Source organism: Peromyscus leucopus, chromosome 18 (assembly GCF_004664715.2).
Source record: "Peromyscus leucopus breed LL Stock chromosome 18, UCI_PerLeu_2.1, whole genome shotgun sequence".
Lineage (NCBI taxonomy): Eukaryota > Metazoa > Chordata > Mammalia > Rodentia > Cricetidae > Peromyscus > Peromyscus leucopus.
In genome coordinates, this window is record NC_051078.1 from 33,389,213 (window position 1) to 33,408,158 (window position 18,946).

The window sequence follows — 18,946 nt, forward strand, 5'->3', positions numbered from 1 at the left end:
AGCAAGTCTCTTTCATACTGTGAGGGGTGGACTCACACCCAGAAGCACTTTCTTATTCTACAGTCCTGAGGATCACAGCCTGGGAAAAAAAAAATAAAAGAGACTTTGAAGGCTGTGGGGTCACATCCACACGTCTGCTGTATGACGCTTCTGTGACTTGGTTTTCTGTCGTTAGTAAAATGAAAGGTTCAGAGTCCACATTCTCCTCAGCATCTGCCTTACAGCTATCACGCTCTGCGGTTCTAGCCGTCAGACTGTAGCTGAAGAAGCAGTCTGGGAACTGTCCGTGGCTTCAAGTGCCGGGTCTGCTAGAGGTTCAGTTCATTCTGGTGAAAGCCAGAGATCAACAGAAGGTGCAGAGGCCAAGGGACCCGCGATATTCGGGAGTTCATGCTTGAAAACCCCATCTCTTTACGCCAAGCAAAGACAGACACAAGCACATGTCTCACCTGGAAAGCTGACTGTCTTCTCTGACGATTACAGACTTCCTGGGCTAGGAATTCTACAGCCTGAAGGTGTGGTGTGAACTGCTGACTCCTGAAGAGTTTTGTTCCTTTTTCTAACTCTGCTTTTCTTAGTTAAGAAAAATGTGGTCCTTATTTTGAGCTGCCTGTCAGATTCTTGCCTTACTCATCATGAAAGCCAGGGGAGGGAGCCCAGGCCTGGGTAGGACGCAGGAGGCTGGGGACAGTTGCCCTGTCTGACTAAGGTATTGGATAGGACAGCATTTTGTAGACTCTGACAACCTACAGAAATGCCAGAATAGCCAATACCATAGGATGGCATCTAGCTAATCACAGAGAACATCTACGATGGCTCCGAAGATGAGATGGCCTAGTGACGTCATAGTCATTTCGGTTTCTCTAAGTCCATTTCTCAGAACTTACCCGGTCATTAACCAACGAATGACAGTGGCTGTTATTACTATTTGCCTCTCTGGGCCTCACTCCTGAATTTGAGAAATAAACTGTTCGGGGCAAGATGACTTTGAAAATTCTCTTCAAGTTCTGAATATCTATCACAGTTTTTGAGCAATTAATTTCAACAAGCCTCTGCCAGTGGGACCTGGATCAGACCTCTTGCTGGATTTGACTTCTCTAGGGCTTGAAACACACTGGAGAGGATCCACAAAATCCTCAAGCACAATTGCAAACACCAACCCGAATTGCTTTTCCTAATACACTCAAATGCTTTGCATCGGGAGGGAGTAGCTGTCATCCCCCAGCCTCGGGGAGAAGCTATGGTTTGAGTAACATGAGGAGCCACTGCCCACAGGGACAATGAGTCTGCTGAAAGACGCATCACACTGTCAGTCAAAGCAAACAGCAGACAGACAACCAACCCAGGCGATGTGCTGTTCTCTCTTTCTTCTACATGTGCAAGACCTAGGGTGAAGTCATGGAAACCCGTCAGAAACCTCACCCTCACCCCTGTTAGGATTCTGCATATGCGCATCTCGGGGTCTTGTCTGGCACCTTATTACATCATCAGCGGCGACTGCGTCCCACCCTAAAAGCCGGACGTGCACCCCCACGCGCTCTCTCTGTCTCTGTCTCTCTGTCTCTGTCTCTGTCTCTCTCTTCTTCTAATAAAGCTCTAAAAGGTACCACTGGGTTCTGTCGTGACTGTGACCTTTCTGCTGCCGACCAAACCAGCGCGTCACGGTTTCCAGTGCCAGACACCAGCGCCGTATACCCTTTCAACCCCCACCCCCAATCAGATGGACTTGAGAAGGCAGCAAGAGCCCATGTGGAAACTTTTCATCCGTGAATACATTTATTGGTTCTTAAAATAGTAATGTGGTCTTTAATTTTGTAGTTCGCAGGGAATATTAATAGGGTTCCTTGGATACTTGACTTTTCCATGCAGACAAAAAGAAATTAAGAGAATGTACCCCCTTTCGGAGCTCATGGAGGAAATGTCATTATTTTTATTTAGGCACTAAACTCTTTATTGTGTTTGCCTGTCTGTCTGCTGCAGGGCTTCACTATGTAGGGCATGTGAGCCTTGAACTCGGGAGCCTCCCACCCCAGGCTCCTGAGTGCTAGGGTTCCAGGCTCACACACAGTTCTCAGTTCTTTAAACAGCCTCCCAGAATCTGGATAGAACTTCCAGCTTCCAGCAGCTGCGTGGCTCTCCTCTCTCTCATTCCCTCCTATAGTGACACACTCCTGGGCCAAGGATCTCACAGCCTCCATCACAGAAGTACATTTTTTCCCTCCGATTCTTCTATGCTCCCTGTCCATAGATTTCTGGAGCCATAGCACCTACAGTATGGCTCAGATGTCACAGGACAGTCACACGGTTCTCTGTGGAAACAAGGCTCAGGAGTATGGCCAGTGCTGCAGCCCCGATCTGGAGAGCCCTGATGTCTTAGAGAGAAGACGCACACATCGGGGGAGAGAAGGGAGCCACTTCCTAGGGACTGCAGAGGAGTCTGGGCCATATGGTGCCCTAAATTACCTCTGCCTGCAGTGCTTTTAAAGCCTGGATGCTTCCAGGTAAAAAGTATCGGTTGAGTACACCTGAGTTCAAACCCTGCATCTACCTCCGACTTTAGGAATTTGTAGGCCTCCGCATTTAATGTTGGTATTGACAAACGTCTTTAGTCAAGGTCTGTCTTAGTCTCTGCTGCTGTCATGGAATAGCACCATGAGTTATGTGAGAATGCTTGGCCACTCCTCCAGCTACATGACCGCACATGCGCTGTCCAGTAGCCAAGCAAGAGGTTTCGCCATTCCAGGGTCTAATGTAATCCGTGTGCTGTGTGATCACGTCATTTTCGAGCAGCGTGATCTCATAATCTATGCGCATGTGTGGCAGAGCCACATAAGCCCATATGCGCATGTGCAGGGGGGAACCTATAAAAAAAACAGGTTCCGGAGCTGGAGAGATGGTTCAGTGCTGCTCTTCCAGAGGACCTGAGTTCAATTCCCAGCAACCACATGGTGGCTCACAACCACCTGTAACGAGATCTGGTGCCCTCTTCTGGCCTGCAAGGACACATGCAGACAGAACACTATATTTAATAAATAAAAGTAAATCTTTAAAAAAAAATATGATTAAAAAAATCAGGTTCCATTTTATCCCTTCTCTCTCTCCCTGCACAATCATTTCCCATAGGTCTAAACACTCCCCTCTGGTCTTCTCTTGATAAACTCTTATACTGGATTTTGTCGTGCCTCATGGCTTTTCTCACACAGCAAACAGCGCCACATAATACTAACTAACGGTATGGATAATGAAAGTACATTTATTTGGCTTATGATTCTGGAGGATGAGAAATCTAAGATAGAGGGTTTGCCTCTGGCAAGGGTCTTCTCGAAGTAGTCCAATGTCGCAGATGGCTTTTTATGAAGCAGTCATAGAAGAAATCAAAAGAGACCCAATTTCACTCTTTTTTTAGATGTATTATTTTTAAAAAGTATATAGGAACTTGTGTGTGTGTGTGTGTGTGTGTGTGTGTGTGTGTGTGTGCATGAATATGTGTAAGCCACATGTGTGAAGGATCTGTGAAGTCCAGAAGAGGATGTCAGATCCCCCAGAATTAAAGATGCAGGTGATCTGTGAGCCTGCTGGCGTGGGTGCTGGGAATTGAACTCATGACCTCTGGAAGGGCAGCCAGTGCTCTTAACTGCCGAGCCATCTCTCCAGCCCTCTTTCTTGCTTTTAAAATCTCGTTTTTTTCCGTTGTTGTGTTCCTGTTTTGTCTTGCTGTTCATCTTACAACAGTGTCTCATTATGTATCCCTGGCTTGCCCGGAACTTCCTATGGAGTCCAGTCTGTTCTCGAACTCACAGAAATTGAATTCATTTTCATAAGCTCCAGTGGATTTAAGTTTGTCATGTACCTTCCCTTGCCCACATGATATGAGTTTCCCAGAGTTGCTTGTAAATTGAAAACTCATAATTTAAATAGTAAAATAAATACACTGGAGAATTCAGTATCTTTAAAAATGGTAAACATGTCTAAAGCAGTTATGGCAACAAGAGCATTTCTTCTAAATTGTTGCAAGTGAGTCAAGGGTTCTGGGGTTCGTGTGTTTGTTTTATTGCTGTTCTTTTGCTTGTGGCCATGGCTGTTACTTTTCCACTGTCTATTGGATGTGTTTGGATGTTAGAGATTCCTGCACCTCAGTGTAATCTACCAGCTCTGGGGCAGCAGTTCTCAGCATGGGGCCTTTAGAGCAGTGGCCTCGGAATCCCTGGGAACTTCTAAGATAGACATCCCTAGACCCCATTCTGGACGCACTGACAGAGCAGCTCCAGGGCGGGGCCTCGGAGACTCTGGTATAGCAGGGCATCCGTGAAATTCGGAGGCCTGTCCAAGAACTGCCTGCTCTTTGCACTCAGTACAGGTGAGGCTGGGAGGTGGAGAAGGATTGACCCTCGTAGTCAGGGCTTCTCACACCGTAGCTTCTGGGAGGAGTCGGCCCCTTGACCCCTTCACTGTCCGCTGATCACTCTCTCTTCAGTTTATAGACTCAGGAGCAGGCAGCCCAAGAGGCGGGGCGTTTTCTTCTCACAGTTAAAAAGCATGACACCAGGTCCTAACAGCCAAGGCTCCCTTCAGCATTTGCGACTCGTGAACACTTTTCTCCCCAGCAAAACATATGCGTTATCAGTTATCAACTCACAAAGTCTCTGGAACTCTCGAGAAGTAAAGGGCTTCGGGATCTTTGCAGAAGAAGGTGGAAATGAGAACACACAGCATGAATGTTGTTTTGTTTGCAAGTGAGCGTTGCTGGCAGACAAGAACCTTTGGGGTTTCTCTGGCACTGGGAAGCACAGAAGGCCCATTTGGAGGGAATGTTAGCGAGAGGCGCCCTGTTAGGGCTAACATAAGCAGCAGCGACCTCATGCCGAGGAGTTCATTTCCAACGTGTGTTATGAAACTTAAATGCCACAAATAACATTACATAAGATGCTTAAGACTTGGGAATACTGACTCCTGTGTTGTTTTGTAAAATTATACCCAGAGGTTTATGTTTAATATTCTTACAAAGGGCATCCTTCGATATTTAAAACCCAAACCAATGTGCTTGCATTGTGTTTTTAAAAGACTTTAATGAGCACATTAAAATAGCTGCAAATTTATGAATATCTATTGGATGTGGATTTGTTGAGGCTCTGTAAAAATCTGTAGGCCTTAAGTCAGGTGAGCTAAAGTCAGCTGATGTCCCCAAGATTGTGTTGAAAGTCATTAGAAAGCCTCCCTGTGAAGGTCCTTGCTTGGCTCAGACCTGCTGTGGATATTGTTCTATATAAATAAAATGCTGATTGGCCAGTATAGTATTGGAAGTATAGGCAGGACAGGCAGAGAAGAGAATTCTGGGAACAGGAAGGCTGAGTCAGAGAGACACTGCCAGCTGCTGCCATGACAAGCAGCATGTGAAAATGCCAGTAAGCCACGAGCCATGTGGCAAGGTACAGATTTATAGAAATGGGTTAATTTAAGATAAGATAAGAACAGTTAACAAGAATCCTGAGCCATTAGGCCAAACAGTTTAAATAATATAAGCATCTGTGTGTTTATTTTATAAGTGGGCTGTTGGATTGCAGGAGCTTGTTGGAACCTGGAGAAGAAGCTCTCCAGCTACACAGACCTGTGACAATTTAATACTCTTCTCTCGTCACATAACCTAGCGGTCAGTTCAGAACTGCAGGAGGGGACATGAACATCCATGGTCATCTCTCCACCAGAGTGGAGTTATCCAAGTTGCCTTCACTCAAAGCACAAAGCACCTTTGTCCAGCATGGTGACTTCTGCCTGTATTCCCAATACTCAGGGAGATGAAGCAGGAAGAAGTCAGATCTGTAGCTAAAGAGTGAGTTCCAGGACAGCCTTGGTTACATAATGAAACTGTATAAAAGGCAGAGAGAGAGATAGACTGCTACAGTATTACTTTCATAAATGTTTAGCTCAACTGAATGACCTTTTCTTATATACATTACAAATGAATATCTTTCTTCTCAAGTGAAGGGGAGGCAGCAGTAAGATGTATTTATCTGGAGTCTGAGACCAACCAAATCTACACAACATGACCCATCTTAAAACAAAATAAAACAAAAAACTAAAACACCAAAACCTTTCTTCATCTGGTCTGAGCATACTGGTGGACTACTTGCCTGACATGCATGAGGCCCTAGGTCTGATCTCAAACATGAACAGCCTGGACATGAGTGGGAGCAATGAAGGGCGAGGGTTGAGGAAAAGAGAGCGGGAGATCCCAGCTGGATCAAGAACAGAGAGGAAGAACAAGGAATAGGAGACCATGGTAAATGAAGACCACATGAGAAAAGGAAGAAACAAAGTGCTAAAGAGGCCCACAGAAATCCACAAAGATACCCCCACAAAAGACTGCTGGCAATGGTCGAGAGACAGCCAGGACTGACCTACTCTGGTGATGGGATGGCCAAACACCCTAATAGTTGTGCCAGAAACTCCATCCAAGGACTGAGGAATCTGGATGCAGACATCCATGGCTAGGCCCCGGGTGGAGTGCTGGGAGTCTAATTAACGAGAAAAGAGGAGGGTTTATATGAGCGAGAATTGTTGAAACCAAGGTTGGATAAAGCACAGGGACAAATAGCCAAACAAATGGAAACACATGAACTATGAACCAAAGGTTGAGGGGCCCCCAACTGGATCGGGCTATCTGTTGGCTTCATCTGTTTGGGAGGCATCTAGGCAGTGGTACCAGGTCCTGGGCTCATTGCATGGGTTAGCTGTTTGAAACCTGGACTTATGCAGGGATGCTTGGCTCAATCTGGGAGGAGGGGACTGGACCTGCCTGGACTGAGTCTACCAGGTTGATCTCAGTCCTCGGGGGAGGCTTTGCCCTGGAGGAGGTGAGAATGGGGGTGGGCTGGGGGAAAGGGAGGGGGTCAGGAAGGGGGAGAACAAGGGAATCTGAGGCTGTTATGTAGAACTGAATGGTATGGTAAAATAAAATAAAATATAAAAAAAGAAAGAAAAAAAAAGAAAAAATCTTCTTTAAAAAAAAAAAGGCCTAGAAGAAAATCAACATTAAAGAGGAAATAAATAAAAAAAAAAATCTGCTGGGCGGTGGTGGCGCATGCCTTTAATCCCAGCACTCAGGAGGCAGAGGCAGGCGGATCCCTGTGAGTTTGAGGCCAGCCTGGTCTACAGGGCGAGATCCAGGAAAGGCGCAAAACTGCACATAGAAACCCTGTCTCAAAAAGCCAAAAAAAAAAAAAAAAAAAAAAAAACCCTTTACTTGGAAATAAATTTGAAATAAGAAACATCTCCCAGAGGCATGTCTGCACCTTATCTCCTCACTTTCGGCTCTTGGCCCCACAGTGAACACCGGCTTGTTTTCTTCTCTGACCTAGAGCAAGGTTTGGTTTTGTGAACAGTGGTCTCAGCATCATCAAGGATTATATAAATGCTTCCGGTACTTCTTCACTATTAAGTGTTTCTGGTACTTCACCATGGATCAGTTTCCGTTTCGTGCTCACGAAGGTAAATTGTCCTGGGGGACCTCAGTACTGCACAACTGAATTTTTCCACCCCAGATCTGGGAATGCATTGCTCATTGATTTCCTCTGTTCCCAAGATTCCTGCTAAGTTCCTGCCACCCCTCCCCATAGAGGAATCACCTCTCTCTACCAATCAACACTTGCAAAAATAACCTGCAAATTCTGTTAGCTGTTGCATCTCCCATAGGCTTTTAAAAATTACATTTTTCCTTTATTTAGGGTCAGAGGGCCCACACCCCACACCCCCATGTATGTGTGTGTGGAGGGGGACAATTGCAGGAGTGAGTTCTCTCCTTCCCCATGCGGGGCCTGCAATTGGACTCGTGTGGTCAGGTTTGGCCACAGGAACCTCGCCACACTAAACCATCACAGGCTTCGGTTTTTAACACACAACCCTGCATGGGCGGAGACATGATTTCCAAGTCTGTTTCTTACGTGATTTTAATTTAAAGCAGCATCCTTAGCAATCCATGTCAAGTGTGCCAATTCCGTGGTTCTTTTAGAAAAAGTGCTAGTCTCTCAGAAAGACATAAAACTTCCAAATCCACCAACACCTGACAACACTCCTGCGGATGGATGAGGAAGGAAGAGGAAATGTGCAGCCCTGGTTTATGGACACTGTTTATTCTTGCATATCTGTTAACACCTCCTCTCTCAGGGCTTTTGCTATGATCTTTGTAACCCAGTCCTGTCTATTCTCCTTTTATACTGCATTCAAAACACTGTGTTCTTTATCGAGCACTTACTAAGTGTTGAATGCAAGGATGATGGTCTGTGCACAAAGCACACGATTAGGCGAGATCCCTCCCTTGAGGAACCCAGTCTCCCGTGTGGACTGTAGACTGAGGCTGAGAAGTGCGCTGTCCCATTTCATGGTCTAATCTCATCTAATCCGAGTATTTTTTCCATGGCAGGAAGAAAGAGTTGATTGAGGCATTGCTTTTATTATATGAGCATTATATTTTTTTATTCATTTTATTATTTTTATGTATGTGAGTGTTGCCTACATGTGTGTATGTGGGCCACATCCATGCATGCCCACAGAGGCCAGAAGAGGGCACTGGATCCCATGGAACAGGAGTTACAGATGGTTGTGAGACGCTCTGTGAGTGCTGGGACCCAAACCCCAGTCCTCAGTAGTAATAGCCCCTAGTCATAACCACTGAGCCACGTCTCCATGCCCCAATACCATGTTCTTCAGAAGCATGTCTCTAGTAGAGGTTACTTGCATAAGTCCATATAGTCCTTATGATCATGAGGCCCCTGCATGGTTATGGCAGATTTTGTGTTTTTCACCCTATCTCATTGATAGCAAAGGGGCAGACAAGGGGAAGAGCTCTTGTTAGCTTCCATCTCTTCTCCTGCCGTCTTTCTGGGGAACCCCCTGTCTACTGCCTGAATTCCTCGACTGTAGAGTTTTACCTAGAGATCCTGAGGCAGAGAAGAATTCAGCATTTACCTAAAAGCACAGCTCCAGCTTATTGGCTTTAATATTTTCCCCAAGCTCTGAGGGTTAACAAATGTTGGAAATCATTATATGCAAATTAAGGACAGGTAGCAAAATAAGCAATTTGAAGTCTATTTTAACTGTAATTCTGCTTTCCTTATAAATGCAACCTCCACTGTCTGCCTGGTAATGGTAAATACCTGGATTCCTCATATATAGGGATGAAAGAATTTTGGCTAGGATTTTAAAACGTTTTTACTTGCTCAGTGGTTTGTCTATGGTAGAAATGGGTTCATTTAAAGAAGATAAAAATGAAAATTTTGTTGGTGACTTGAATTATGTTTCTAATATAAGGATTGGAAACCCAAATTCTGTTTACATATTTTAAAAACCCATTTTGCTTTACAAATAATATTAATGTATCTGTATGTGTATGGAAATGTATGTGCTGGAGGCAGACCATAGCATGTGCGTGGGTACAGCTTAGTGGACAACTTGTGGAAGTCCATTCTCTCTGTCCACCATGCCAGTCCTCGGATCAATATCAGATCCTCAGGCTTGGCCCCAAGCACCATTTGCTGAGCTAACTCACCAAGACCTCTACTGCAGGTTAACTAACACTGCCTCTGACTCCCCAGGACTATTTTCTATCACCAGGGAACTCTTAGCTTCAGGAAACAAAAAAGAAGAGGCTTTGAAGGGCCTGGAAGGAAAATGCCTTTTCCACCGCATCGCATGGAACAAAAGCATCCTCATACATACTAAATGTGACTGGGTGTTGAGCCCTCACTATGGACCAGGCACTTTTCCATATCCCAGGCATCTGTCACTTTGTGTGCATGGGAGCTCTGTGGACTTTGATGCTTCCTCATTTATAGCTTAGATGAATTTAGGTAACAATAAGACATGAGGCACAGGAAGAATTCTACTTCAGCCCTGTCTGAAGCTGACATGCTCTTAGATAATGTTAAGCCAGTCGCAAGACTGCCTGCCTGCAACTGGACTGAACAAATGCACTGGGCTGTGTCTGCCTTCCCACCATGCAGTAAAGTTGGGCTCTATGATGTCAATCCGGCTCACGCTGATGGTAGTCAGTCTTCCCACTATTCCGAATCCATTCAAACAGTGCAGAGGAAGGGGCTGGGACGTCCGCAGCATGCCGGTTAGGACAGCTCAACTGGCAGTAGCTGGAAACCCCAGAGTTTAGGGATCTGGAGTGCTAATGATGCTAAGTGTCTGAGACATCACAGGCACTAGTGTTTGCATGGTTTAGGGACTGATTCAGCTGTGGTGAGGGAGGGCGGGGGATGAAGAAAGGACAGACACACCTACAGGAACGCTGTCACCCATCAGCAGCCTCCAGAAATTCAGCAAGTGGAGGAGGCAGGCTAGCTAATCTCAGTAGGGGGGCAGTCTTAGATTGCAGCTATCCAGGAGGAAGCTGTGCTTGATAGTTTCTGCTAATGCCAGTTTTAATTAATGGTCAGCCATTCCTATACACCAGTATTTAGACCATGGGAAGACGTGGCCATTTCCATGAGTCTGAGGCACTGGGCTCCTTAGCATGGCTGTCTGTGCTCATGCCAATAATACCCGTTCACTTATGGGTTTTTTTTTGTTTGTTTGTTTGTTTGTTTTTCGAGACAGGGTTTCTCTGTGTAGCTTTGCACCTTTCCTGGAACTCACTTGGTAGCCCAGGCTGGCCTCGAACTCACAGAGATCCGCCTGGCTCTGCCTCCCGAGTGCTGGGATTAAAGGTGTGCGCCACCACCGCCCGGCTTCACTTGTGGTTTTATCGGCTCACCACAGGGACATAAACATACGGACTGCCCCATTAAAGCCTCTCACCAATCTAATTAGACCATTACTATTGTCTACATTTGGCAATAATGGTAGAAAAGGGTTAAGTAAATTTCCCAAGTTTTCCCACAGACTGGTTTCCCCACCCCAATGCTGTGTCCCAGTAAGACAAATTTGTTATAGAAATATTTTTGTTTCTCTTTTTTAAACTTTTAAAAAACTGTTCACTGTTCCCCTAACACTGGATATTTATTATAAAATAAAAATAGTCTCCACTGATCCAGTTCCACCAATGCAAAGGTCTTTGGTGTCTAATCTTTCTTGACAGAGATGTTCTTTGATTTCCCTATTGGAACTAAGAAATAAAGCCAACAGAGAGCCAAAAGAAAAACCATGCCACTCTGCTCCCTAATTGTCGGCCAGTTTTATTGGCTCTGTTCTGAGGCTTTCCAAAACACCAAAAGTTTCTGGGACCTGTTTGAATCTTCATCCCAACCGTTTTCTTGCAGGTTGTAACTAAGTGAAATGAGTGTTTCCACATATGTTCTGACTACCAAGGAATGTTGGAAGTTGGAGCTTCCCTTGGCAAACGACAGTTTGGGTCCTGACTCTGGCCTGTGTATTTCGAAGGAATCTCAAGATGCTGGTGGAAATAAGTTACTGGAACGCCTCACCTGCCTGTAGATGTAGAGGTAGCACCAGCATGCCGCTGAGGAGTCACCCCAAAACCAGCCTCTAAAGCCACAGCTCCACTCTCCACCCGCTGTCCCTCCAGTCTCCCCAGCCCTCGCTCCTTCTTCATCCTTTTCAACGGCAGTGAGCAGCACAGCCATGCGGAGAGGCAATGTGAGATCTTCTAGCACCTTCTACCAAGTCACAGGAGAACCCGAGGTCCAGAGAAGGGAAGGTGTTCCTTTTGGCCTGGACTTTCACTCTCCTTTGCTCTCCTTGTCCTTTCCCTTTTTATCGTCAGCCTCCTTCTCCCCAGTGAGGACTTGATCCGTGCAGCAGACTTTCTTCTCTTGCCTTTCTCACTGTGGAACCCCAGTTCTCACCTCTCCTAACAGTGCATCACAGGAAGGGTGGGAACAAAGCTGGCGGAACCAGAAACCTCCTGTGGACCAAGGAGTAAACAGAGGCAAATGGAACTCTCGGAGTAAAGGGGAAACAAGGCTGTTGTAGAACATTTTAATGTGATACTTTTGCTTATGTTGCGTTTGTTTAACTCTGTGAAGCTGTGTTACTGTGCCTGTCTAAAACACCTGACGGTCTAATAAAGAACTGAACGGCCAATAGCAAGGCAGGGGAAGGGATAGGCAGGGCTGGCAGGCAGAGAGAATATATAGAAGAAATCTGGAAAAAGAGGACATTAGGGGCCAGCCACCCAGCAACACAGCAAGCCACAGAGTAAGAGATAATGACAGGTATACAGAAATAGAAAAAGGTAAAAGCCCACAGGCAAAAGCTAGATGGGATAATTTAAGGAAAGCTGGCTAGAAACAACACAAGGCTGGCACCTGTATATTAATAAGTCACATTACTACCACACATAAAGAATACCTTTGGGGGATTTACAGAATTTTCTGTTGTGCATCTAAGTCTTGATTTGATGTCCCCCTTTATGGGGACTGAAAGGTGTTATCAGAGGTAGTGCTGGTGAGTGTCTCCTCATCCATGAAGGCAGAGCAGCTGAAGAACATTCTTTCTTTACCTTTAAAGCATCAGTGCTTCTGGATCACACCCAAGGACCCAATTCAAAACTCTGAATTCAACATTATGTAATTTTCAAAATCAAAGGCTAGACAGGTACAGTAACTCACTCCTGTAACACCAACACTCAGAAGCCCAAGGCAGGAAGATCTCGGTGATGATCCTAGGGCTACATAGACAGTTCAAAGCTAGCCTGGGCTATGCAGTGAAACCTTCCTCTCAATAGATAGATAGGTAGGTAGGTAGGTAGGTAGGTAGGTAGGTAGGTAGGTAGGTAGGGATAATAGATAGATGATAGGGATGGATAGATAGATAGATAGATAGACAGACAGACATAAAAAGTGAGTCCATGGCTTAGAAATTTTCTCAGCAAGCTCATAGGTGCACCCTATTAAATTTGAAGACCCTCCTCTCCTGGCCTGGTGTGGTGGTAAACTCTGGAATCTCTGGAAGTAGAGCTGAGGTTGTCCTAAATTCAAAGTCAGTTTGGTCTAGAGAAATTCCAGGTCACCCTGGATTACAGAGCAGGTATAGGCTTGACTAGGCTTCTCTGTGCCTCTGCAGGAGAGATGATGTTCTCATGCACCTCTTTTGCCTTTCCCAGTGGTGTGAACAGAACAATCAATTCAGAGGGCTTTATCTGCCTGAGCTGCTAATGGCTCCATATGACAGGCTTACCGGATACCCCTGGTTGCTGGGCAATCTCTGGAAAAGGAGTACAGACCCACTGAGATCGTGATCTACTCCATTAAGGAAAAGGTGAAGAAGTCAATTGGGAAGTCCCTGTGACATGTGAACTTGAAAGAATGTCAAGGTGCTCTGTGGTTCCTGGAACCCACGTGGCTTTCTATCCCAGAAAGTAATTCCAATGATGTGAGGTCATGATTCAAGGTTAAGTGCATTATAAATTGTAGTCCTTTGGATCATCAGCTCCTGAATAATGAAATGGAGACTTTTTATTAATTATGAAGGTTTGGCCTTAACTTAGGCTTGCTCCCAACTAGCTCTTATAACTTAAATTAGCCCATTTATATTAATCTGCATTCTGTCAGTGGCTCATTTCCTCTCCTTCAAATGTATGTCCGATTCCCTCCACTTCTCACTGGTGAATCTCATGTGCCTTGGATTCTTCCCCGAGTTCCTATCTCTGCCCAGAAGTCTCACCTACCCTCTCCTGCCTAGCTACTGGCCATTCAGTCTTTATTAAACCAATCAGAAGGTACCTTAGCAGAGACACATCTTCACAGTGTACAAAAAGATTCTCCCACAACAATAAATCAAACATCATAATGGGCTCTAATCACATCTTGGCAATCGGAAGAAACACTTGCACCAAGTTCCTACAGGACCCAGCTCCATCTCCAAGGCTTTCTTTCACAGGTGAGTTCATGGAGGAAAATGGACCTGTAATGGGACGGAAGGCACTCTGTCTTAACATCAGTGCCCACTGACCATAGAAAGCAAATGAGAGTAAATACCACTACAGTATATTCAGATGACAAACTGCCATTCACTTTTGAAAACAATCTCTAGGATCAAGGGTCAATGTAAAAAGAATGCCAACTACAAGCTTTAGGATTAAAACTGGGGACAGGCACTGAGCGCGCCCTATGATGAACAGCTTATTTATGTATCTCTACATAATTTAAACTCAAGAAGTTGATGATTTAGACCCACAAAGCAACATGCCTTATTGCACATCAAAAGGAAACAACTTGATAACTATCAGTAGGACAGAAACGATACCATTTATATTCCTTTGCAAACTTAAAAATAAAATGACCACTTAGTGGATTTTTTTCTCTTTTCCAATCTCTAATTCAAATTTCAAGATGATCTAAGGACTTGGAATTGACTTTATCATTTTAATAAACAACAAATTCAATTAAACTTTTAGAAATACAATAATGTCATTATTGTGCACTTGGTTATGTTTGAAAGGCAGACAAAAGCAAGTTCTTTGGATATTTCTCATGAAAGATTCTCATTGTTGAAGGGTAAGCTGTAGGTAGCCTAGTATAGTCTGTGGTCTTAAAGATGACTAATTCTGAAGGCTTCCATTGCCCTTGGGATTCTATGGATCGATGGCTTACTCCTATATTTTCCAGAATCAAACCTCTAAGCAACCTTCTGTTAGAAGTTTTGGAAAATAAATGCAAAGTTTTGAGTTCTTTCCAAAAAAGAGCACTCTGTCATAAAGAGAATAATGAGTCTTCAAGGCTAATAAAGAATGCTGTTTGTCTCTCTTAGTCCATTGTTGTTGTTTTTAACCAGCTCAGGCTGTTTGTGATGTGGTATATAAAGATATCAATAAAGGTTTTTTGGTATTGCTTTTCTCCAGGAGCAGCTGTCTTTACTTTAGTTTCCTAAGAAATGCAAGCAACAGCCGGGCGTTGGTGGCCCACGCCTTTAATCCCAGCACTGGGAGGCAGAGCCAGGCAGATCTCAGTGAGTTCGAGGCCAGCCTGGGCTACCAAGTGAGCTCCAGGAAAGGCGCAAAGCTACACAGAGAAACCCTGTCTCGAAAAACCAAAAAAAAAAAAAAAAAAAAAAAAAAAAAGAATATGCTAAGGAACCTAAATTGTGGGTTGTCTCTAGGGGCAAGCAGTGCTTCTAAATAATGGCTGTGCACACGTAGAGACTTTATGCGCCAACACTGTATGTATTTAAAAATAGCTGGAAATGCACTGTCTTTCAGGGGCTCTTGAAAGAAAAGTGAAGTGGCCTGACCACTTCCAAGAATGTAGACATCTACTACAGATCACAGATTACAGTATGGCCTCCACTTTGGGAAAGAGAAAAAAAGATTTTCATTCCAGAGGTACAAGAAGGGTCACTTAGAACTCCTGTCCCTGTTCTGATGCCTGGTATTCAGGTAAGAATAGTCTTTGGAAGTCCTCAGCTGTCCACTTGAAGAACAGTTTAATTTAACTCATCCAAGGTGAAGTCTTCATCCATGCAGTATTAGATGTAGGGACGGTGATGTCATCACGCCATTCTTGGGAGAGACCTGAGAGGTTCCCATTCTGTGCCATTCCATGTCCACCTGCCAGGATATCCAAGTATCTTAAACTCCTAGGTGAAGTTCACTGGCCCACCTCCTTGGACATGTTCATTTTCATTTATTAACAATCTCTTTGATTTCCTCCCTTGTTTTGTTAGGGGTTGAAGCATGTTTTCAAAGAACATCTGACAGAAAACCTCTTGTCACCAACCAACAGGCACCTTCTCTATGAAGGAAAACTAACACTTATAGGTAAATAAATGGTTCATTGTAAAACGCAACATCTTTGCCATTTTATAGCTTATTCAATGGCTGGAGGCTGGTATGCAAGAGAAACTGTATCTACACCTTGTTCCAAGGTGATGAAAGGCGTGAATCAGACAAAGTCCAGCTTGAAAAGATGTCTCGTTGTAGCTGTGTGTACTCCACTTTGTCTCTGTAAAGCAAGATCGTTATATTTCATTTGTTAAATCACTGCCGAAAGAGAATGACATCCATGGAGAACTCACCTCAAGCTCTGACATGCAGTCAATGTGCATCATTTTCCTCCCCCGGTGACAGAGGCAATCAAGCTACCAAGTGTTAGTTGAGGACTCTTTAAACACCACACATTGGACTTATTAGAAACCTCTGACAAATATAAAATAATGACTATGTGATCCATTGCCTCTGGTTGGGAAGTTTGTCCTAATTATCACACTAGAGTGTAACTAACTTCATGAGTTCTTTAGAATGCCTAGCAAAGGCTTTAGGCTTGAACGTGGGGTAGAGGTGAGCTTTGGAAATACAAAGCATGGGGTTGGTCAAAAGACAAGAAAGAAGACGGAAGATGAGGAACACAGATGGAGATGCTCGGCAGAACAGACTCTTAGCAGAGTGCCTGGAACAGGAACGCACGGTTGCCGGCCCCGTTCACTCACACCTCAGCCTCTCTGCTGGTCTAACCTGTGCCAATCACAGGGCCCTTCCCTTCTTTGGTCTCCCTCTTTGTTGTGAGGAATGAGTAATTTCATAAAAGCATAAACACTTGAAAGAAGTATGGATACGGAGTCTGTGTCCCATAAGCAGTTTGATAGAGAGGGCCATCTGTCAGAAATACACATATTTTCTATTTATTCATTTCTGTACAAAATCTTGATTTGGCACCAACTAGTGAAGCCTTCAGGGATACAATGGTGCCTATTTATGAGCTCCTGTGAGAAGGTTCTGGAAGTAATTGCTTCTTCAATACATGCACTGAAGGTCTGGTGTATTTGGAGGATAGACAGCACAAGAGGTTAGTCAGTGTCAGTACCTGACCGCTGTCAATACAGAGGACAGAGATGTTTCCATACCTGTCTCTTTCCTGCCAGGAATACAGAGATGTTACATTTACAATCATCGCAGGTGAAGAACCTAGATTCAGGGAGGCTTTACAAGTCACCTTTCAGGTCAACAGCAGAGTTCTGGCTCAACCCTGAGACTTAAGATTGTGATTCCAAATTTCTTTCTGTCTTAGAAAAGTAATATTGTAACCAAATAAACACATTTTTTCTCATCCCCAGAAGTTAGTTTTCCTAACTTTCAGAACATAACCATCTTTCTACTGTATAAATTTATACACAAAAAAAGGAAATTCACCTGATCATGCTTAGCTTGTTCTAGGAGACCATTTACAGACCCTGAGTGCAGCTGAATTGACTTATCAAGTATTACTCTCATTAAAACAAATACCAAATTAAAGGATGACCCTTATGCATCCTATGTGACATCCCACTCTCAAAACAAAACAGACCCAAATAAAAGGGAACCCCCAGAATCTTGTAGTAAGAAAGGGCTTGGAGTTCATAGTAAATGATCTATCTGCCAGTCTTTGTAATATCTTTTCCTAGTGTCTGGGCCGAGAAACTCTTTTTTTGTATGATGTGAATGTGAGAACAGATATCGACAGTGTATAGCAGCGTTTTTTTGTTTTTTTTTTTAAATCACAGCTCAAGTGGAAAACATCAGAGCATGTATCTTCATTTGGCAAGTTTTTGATTACTTTTTCCTTTATTTTACATACCTACCACCATTTTCCCTCCCTTCTCTCCTCCTGCTCCTTCCCCTGACTCCCTTCCACCCCTCTCCCCATTCATTCACTCCTCCTGGACTTCAGTCAGAAAGGGGCAGGCCTCCATGGGCTTGAACAAAGCATGACATACCAAGCTGAGGTAGAACTGAGCTCCTCCCCCTGTATAAAGGCTGTGAACGGGGGCTTTTTTGTGCATTTCCTCCTCAATGTCTTCCCCTGGGAGGAGCAGGGGAAGACATCCAGTCCATCTCCTGCTCAGAAACCTCACTTGCAGAGCACATAGGCTCTTTCTCCTGCCACATAACAGCCGACTCAGTTCCTCAGTTTCTTTCCTAAGGGAAATAAATGCTTTGGATCACATAACTCACTTTTAAAGGCCACTCAGTTCTTAAGTGAAAATAAAGTGCAATCAGCTCATGGGAGGCTCCAAGGTGGTCAGGAGCTACGCCAGCAGTTAGACCATTGTTTCTACAGCTGTGGAGAAGGGAGCACTCACCTGACCCTATCTTCCGAAGGTTCCTGTCATTGTCTGTCTTGTTAAGTTTCCCATCAAGGCAACAATATGGCCAGATAATAAGTGCATTATTATTATTATCATCATCATCATCATCATCATCATCATCATCATCATTATCGGTTTTTGAGACTTAGTCTCGCCATGTGGCCCAAGTGACTGGAAACTGGCATCAAACTCATGATCCTCTAGCCTAAGACTCCCACGTGCTAAAATTAAAGACGTGCCCTACCATTCCTACCTTGCATTATTCCTAAGAATTCAATCTGCAATTTCATCCACACCAGAGCGTTTTAAAATTACAGCATTAATTAACAAACTACTATTTCATTGGCATCCAAGAAATTCAGCTTTCTAGTGATTTATGTTCTCAGTACTAGCTTTTCTAATTGCTCATTTCTGAATGCTGCAGCTTCTCCTATCCTATTCCCAAGTCTGTCTATCCAACTTGCACGTCAAACTAGTTTACTCCGTTTGAAATTTCCTATCTGATCAGTGTTTATAGTAGATATCGAAAAGGAAACCATCAAGTACAACCAACAAAGTACTATTAATAAGTATGTGAGCCATGTCAGTTACAATTCAAATCTGTGTCTATACATTTTCCCCCCTTCCCCACAGGAAACATGAAGGCACATGCAATAGCGGCATCACCGGCTTTACCAAGAGTCAGAAAGCCAGAGAAGCTTCCTCTTAGCATCACCTTCAGAATCCGCTCAAATTTAGGTACCGAAAATAAGTTTTTACAGATTAGGCATTAAGGTATTTGTTCATTCAAACTTTTTTTTCTAACACTTATCTATCTAGTGATGACAAGAAAAAAAAAACACTCTCTACAACTTGAGAGTTTGAGGCAGGAGAGTCCTAAGTCTAGAGGAATAATGATTGCAACAAGTTAGAACCCTGCATAGTCTCT

At 44.1% G+C, this 18,946-nt stretch overlaps 1 protein-coding gene across 1 annotated transcript in view; it reads left to right on the forward strand.

Annotated features, from left to right (window-relative positions):
- Window positions 1-18,727, forward strand: part of Plekhg7 (pleckstrin homology and RhoGEF domain containing G7) — a 33,449-nt gene extending 14,722 nt beyond the window's left edge. The window contains 13 exon segments of the mRNA XM_037211916.1: window positions 422-492; window positions 2,249-2,370; window positions 5,062-5,157; window positions 7,356-7,485; window positions 8,815-8,944; window positions 8,946-8,967; window positions 13,064-13,181; window positions 13,184-13,238; window positions 15,162-15,213; window positions 15,215-15,280; window positions 15,622-15,715; window positions 17,335-17,404; window positions 18,652-18,727. Of these exon segments, the coding sequence (XP_037067811.1) occupies window positions 422-492; window positions 2,249-2,370; window positions 5,062-5,157; window positions 7,356-7,485; window positions 8,815-8,944; window positions 8,946-8,967; window positions 13,064-13,181; window positions 13,184-13,238; window positions 15,162-15,213; window positions 15,215-15,280; window positions 15,622-15,715; window positions 17,335-17,404; window positions 18,652-18,727 (1,102 nt within the window).
- Window positions 18,728-18,946: the final 219 nt, after the last annotated feature.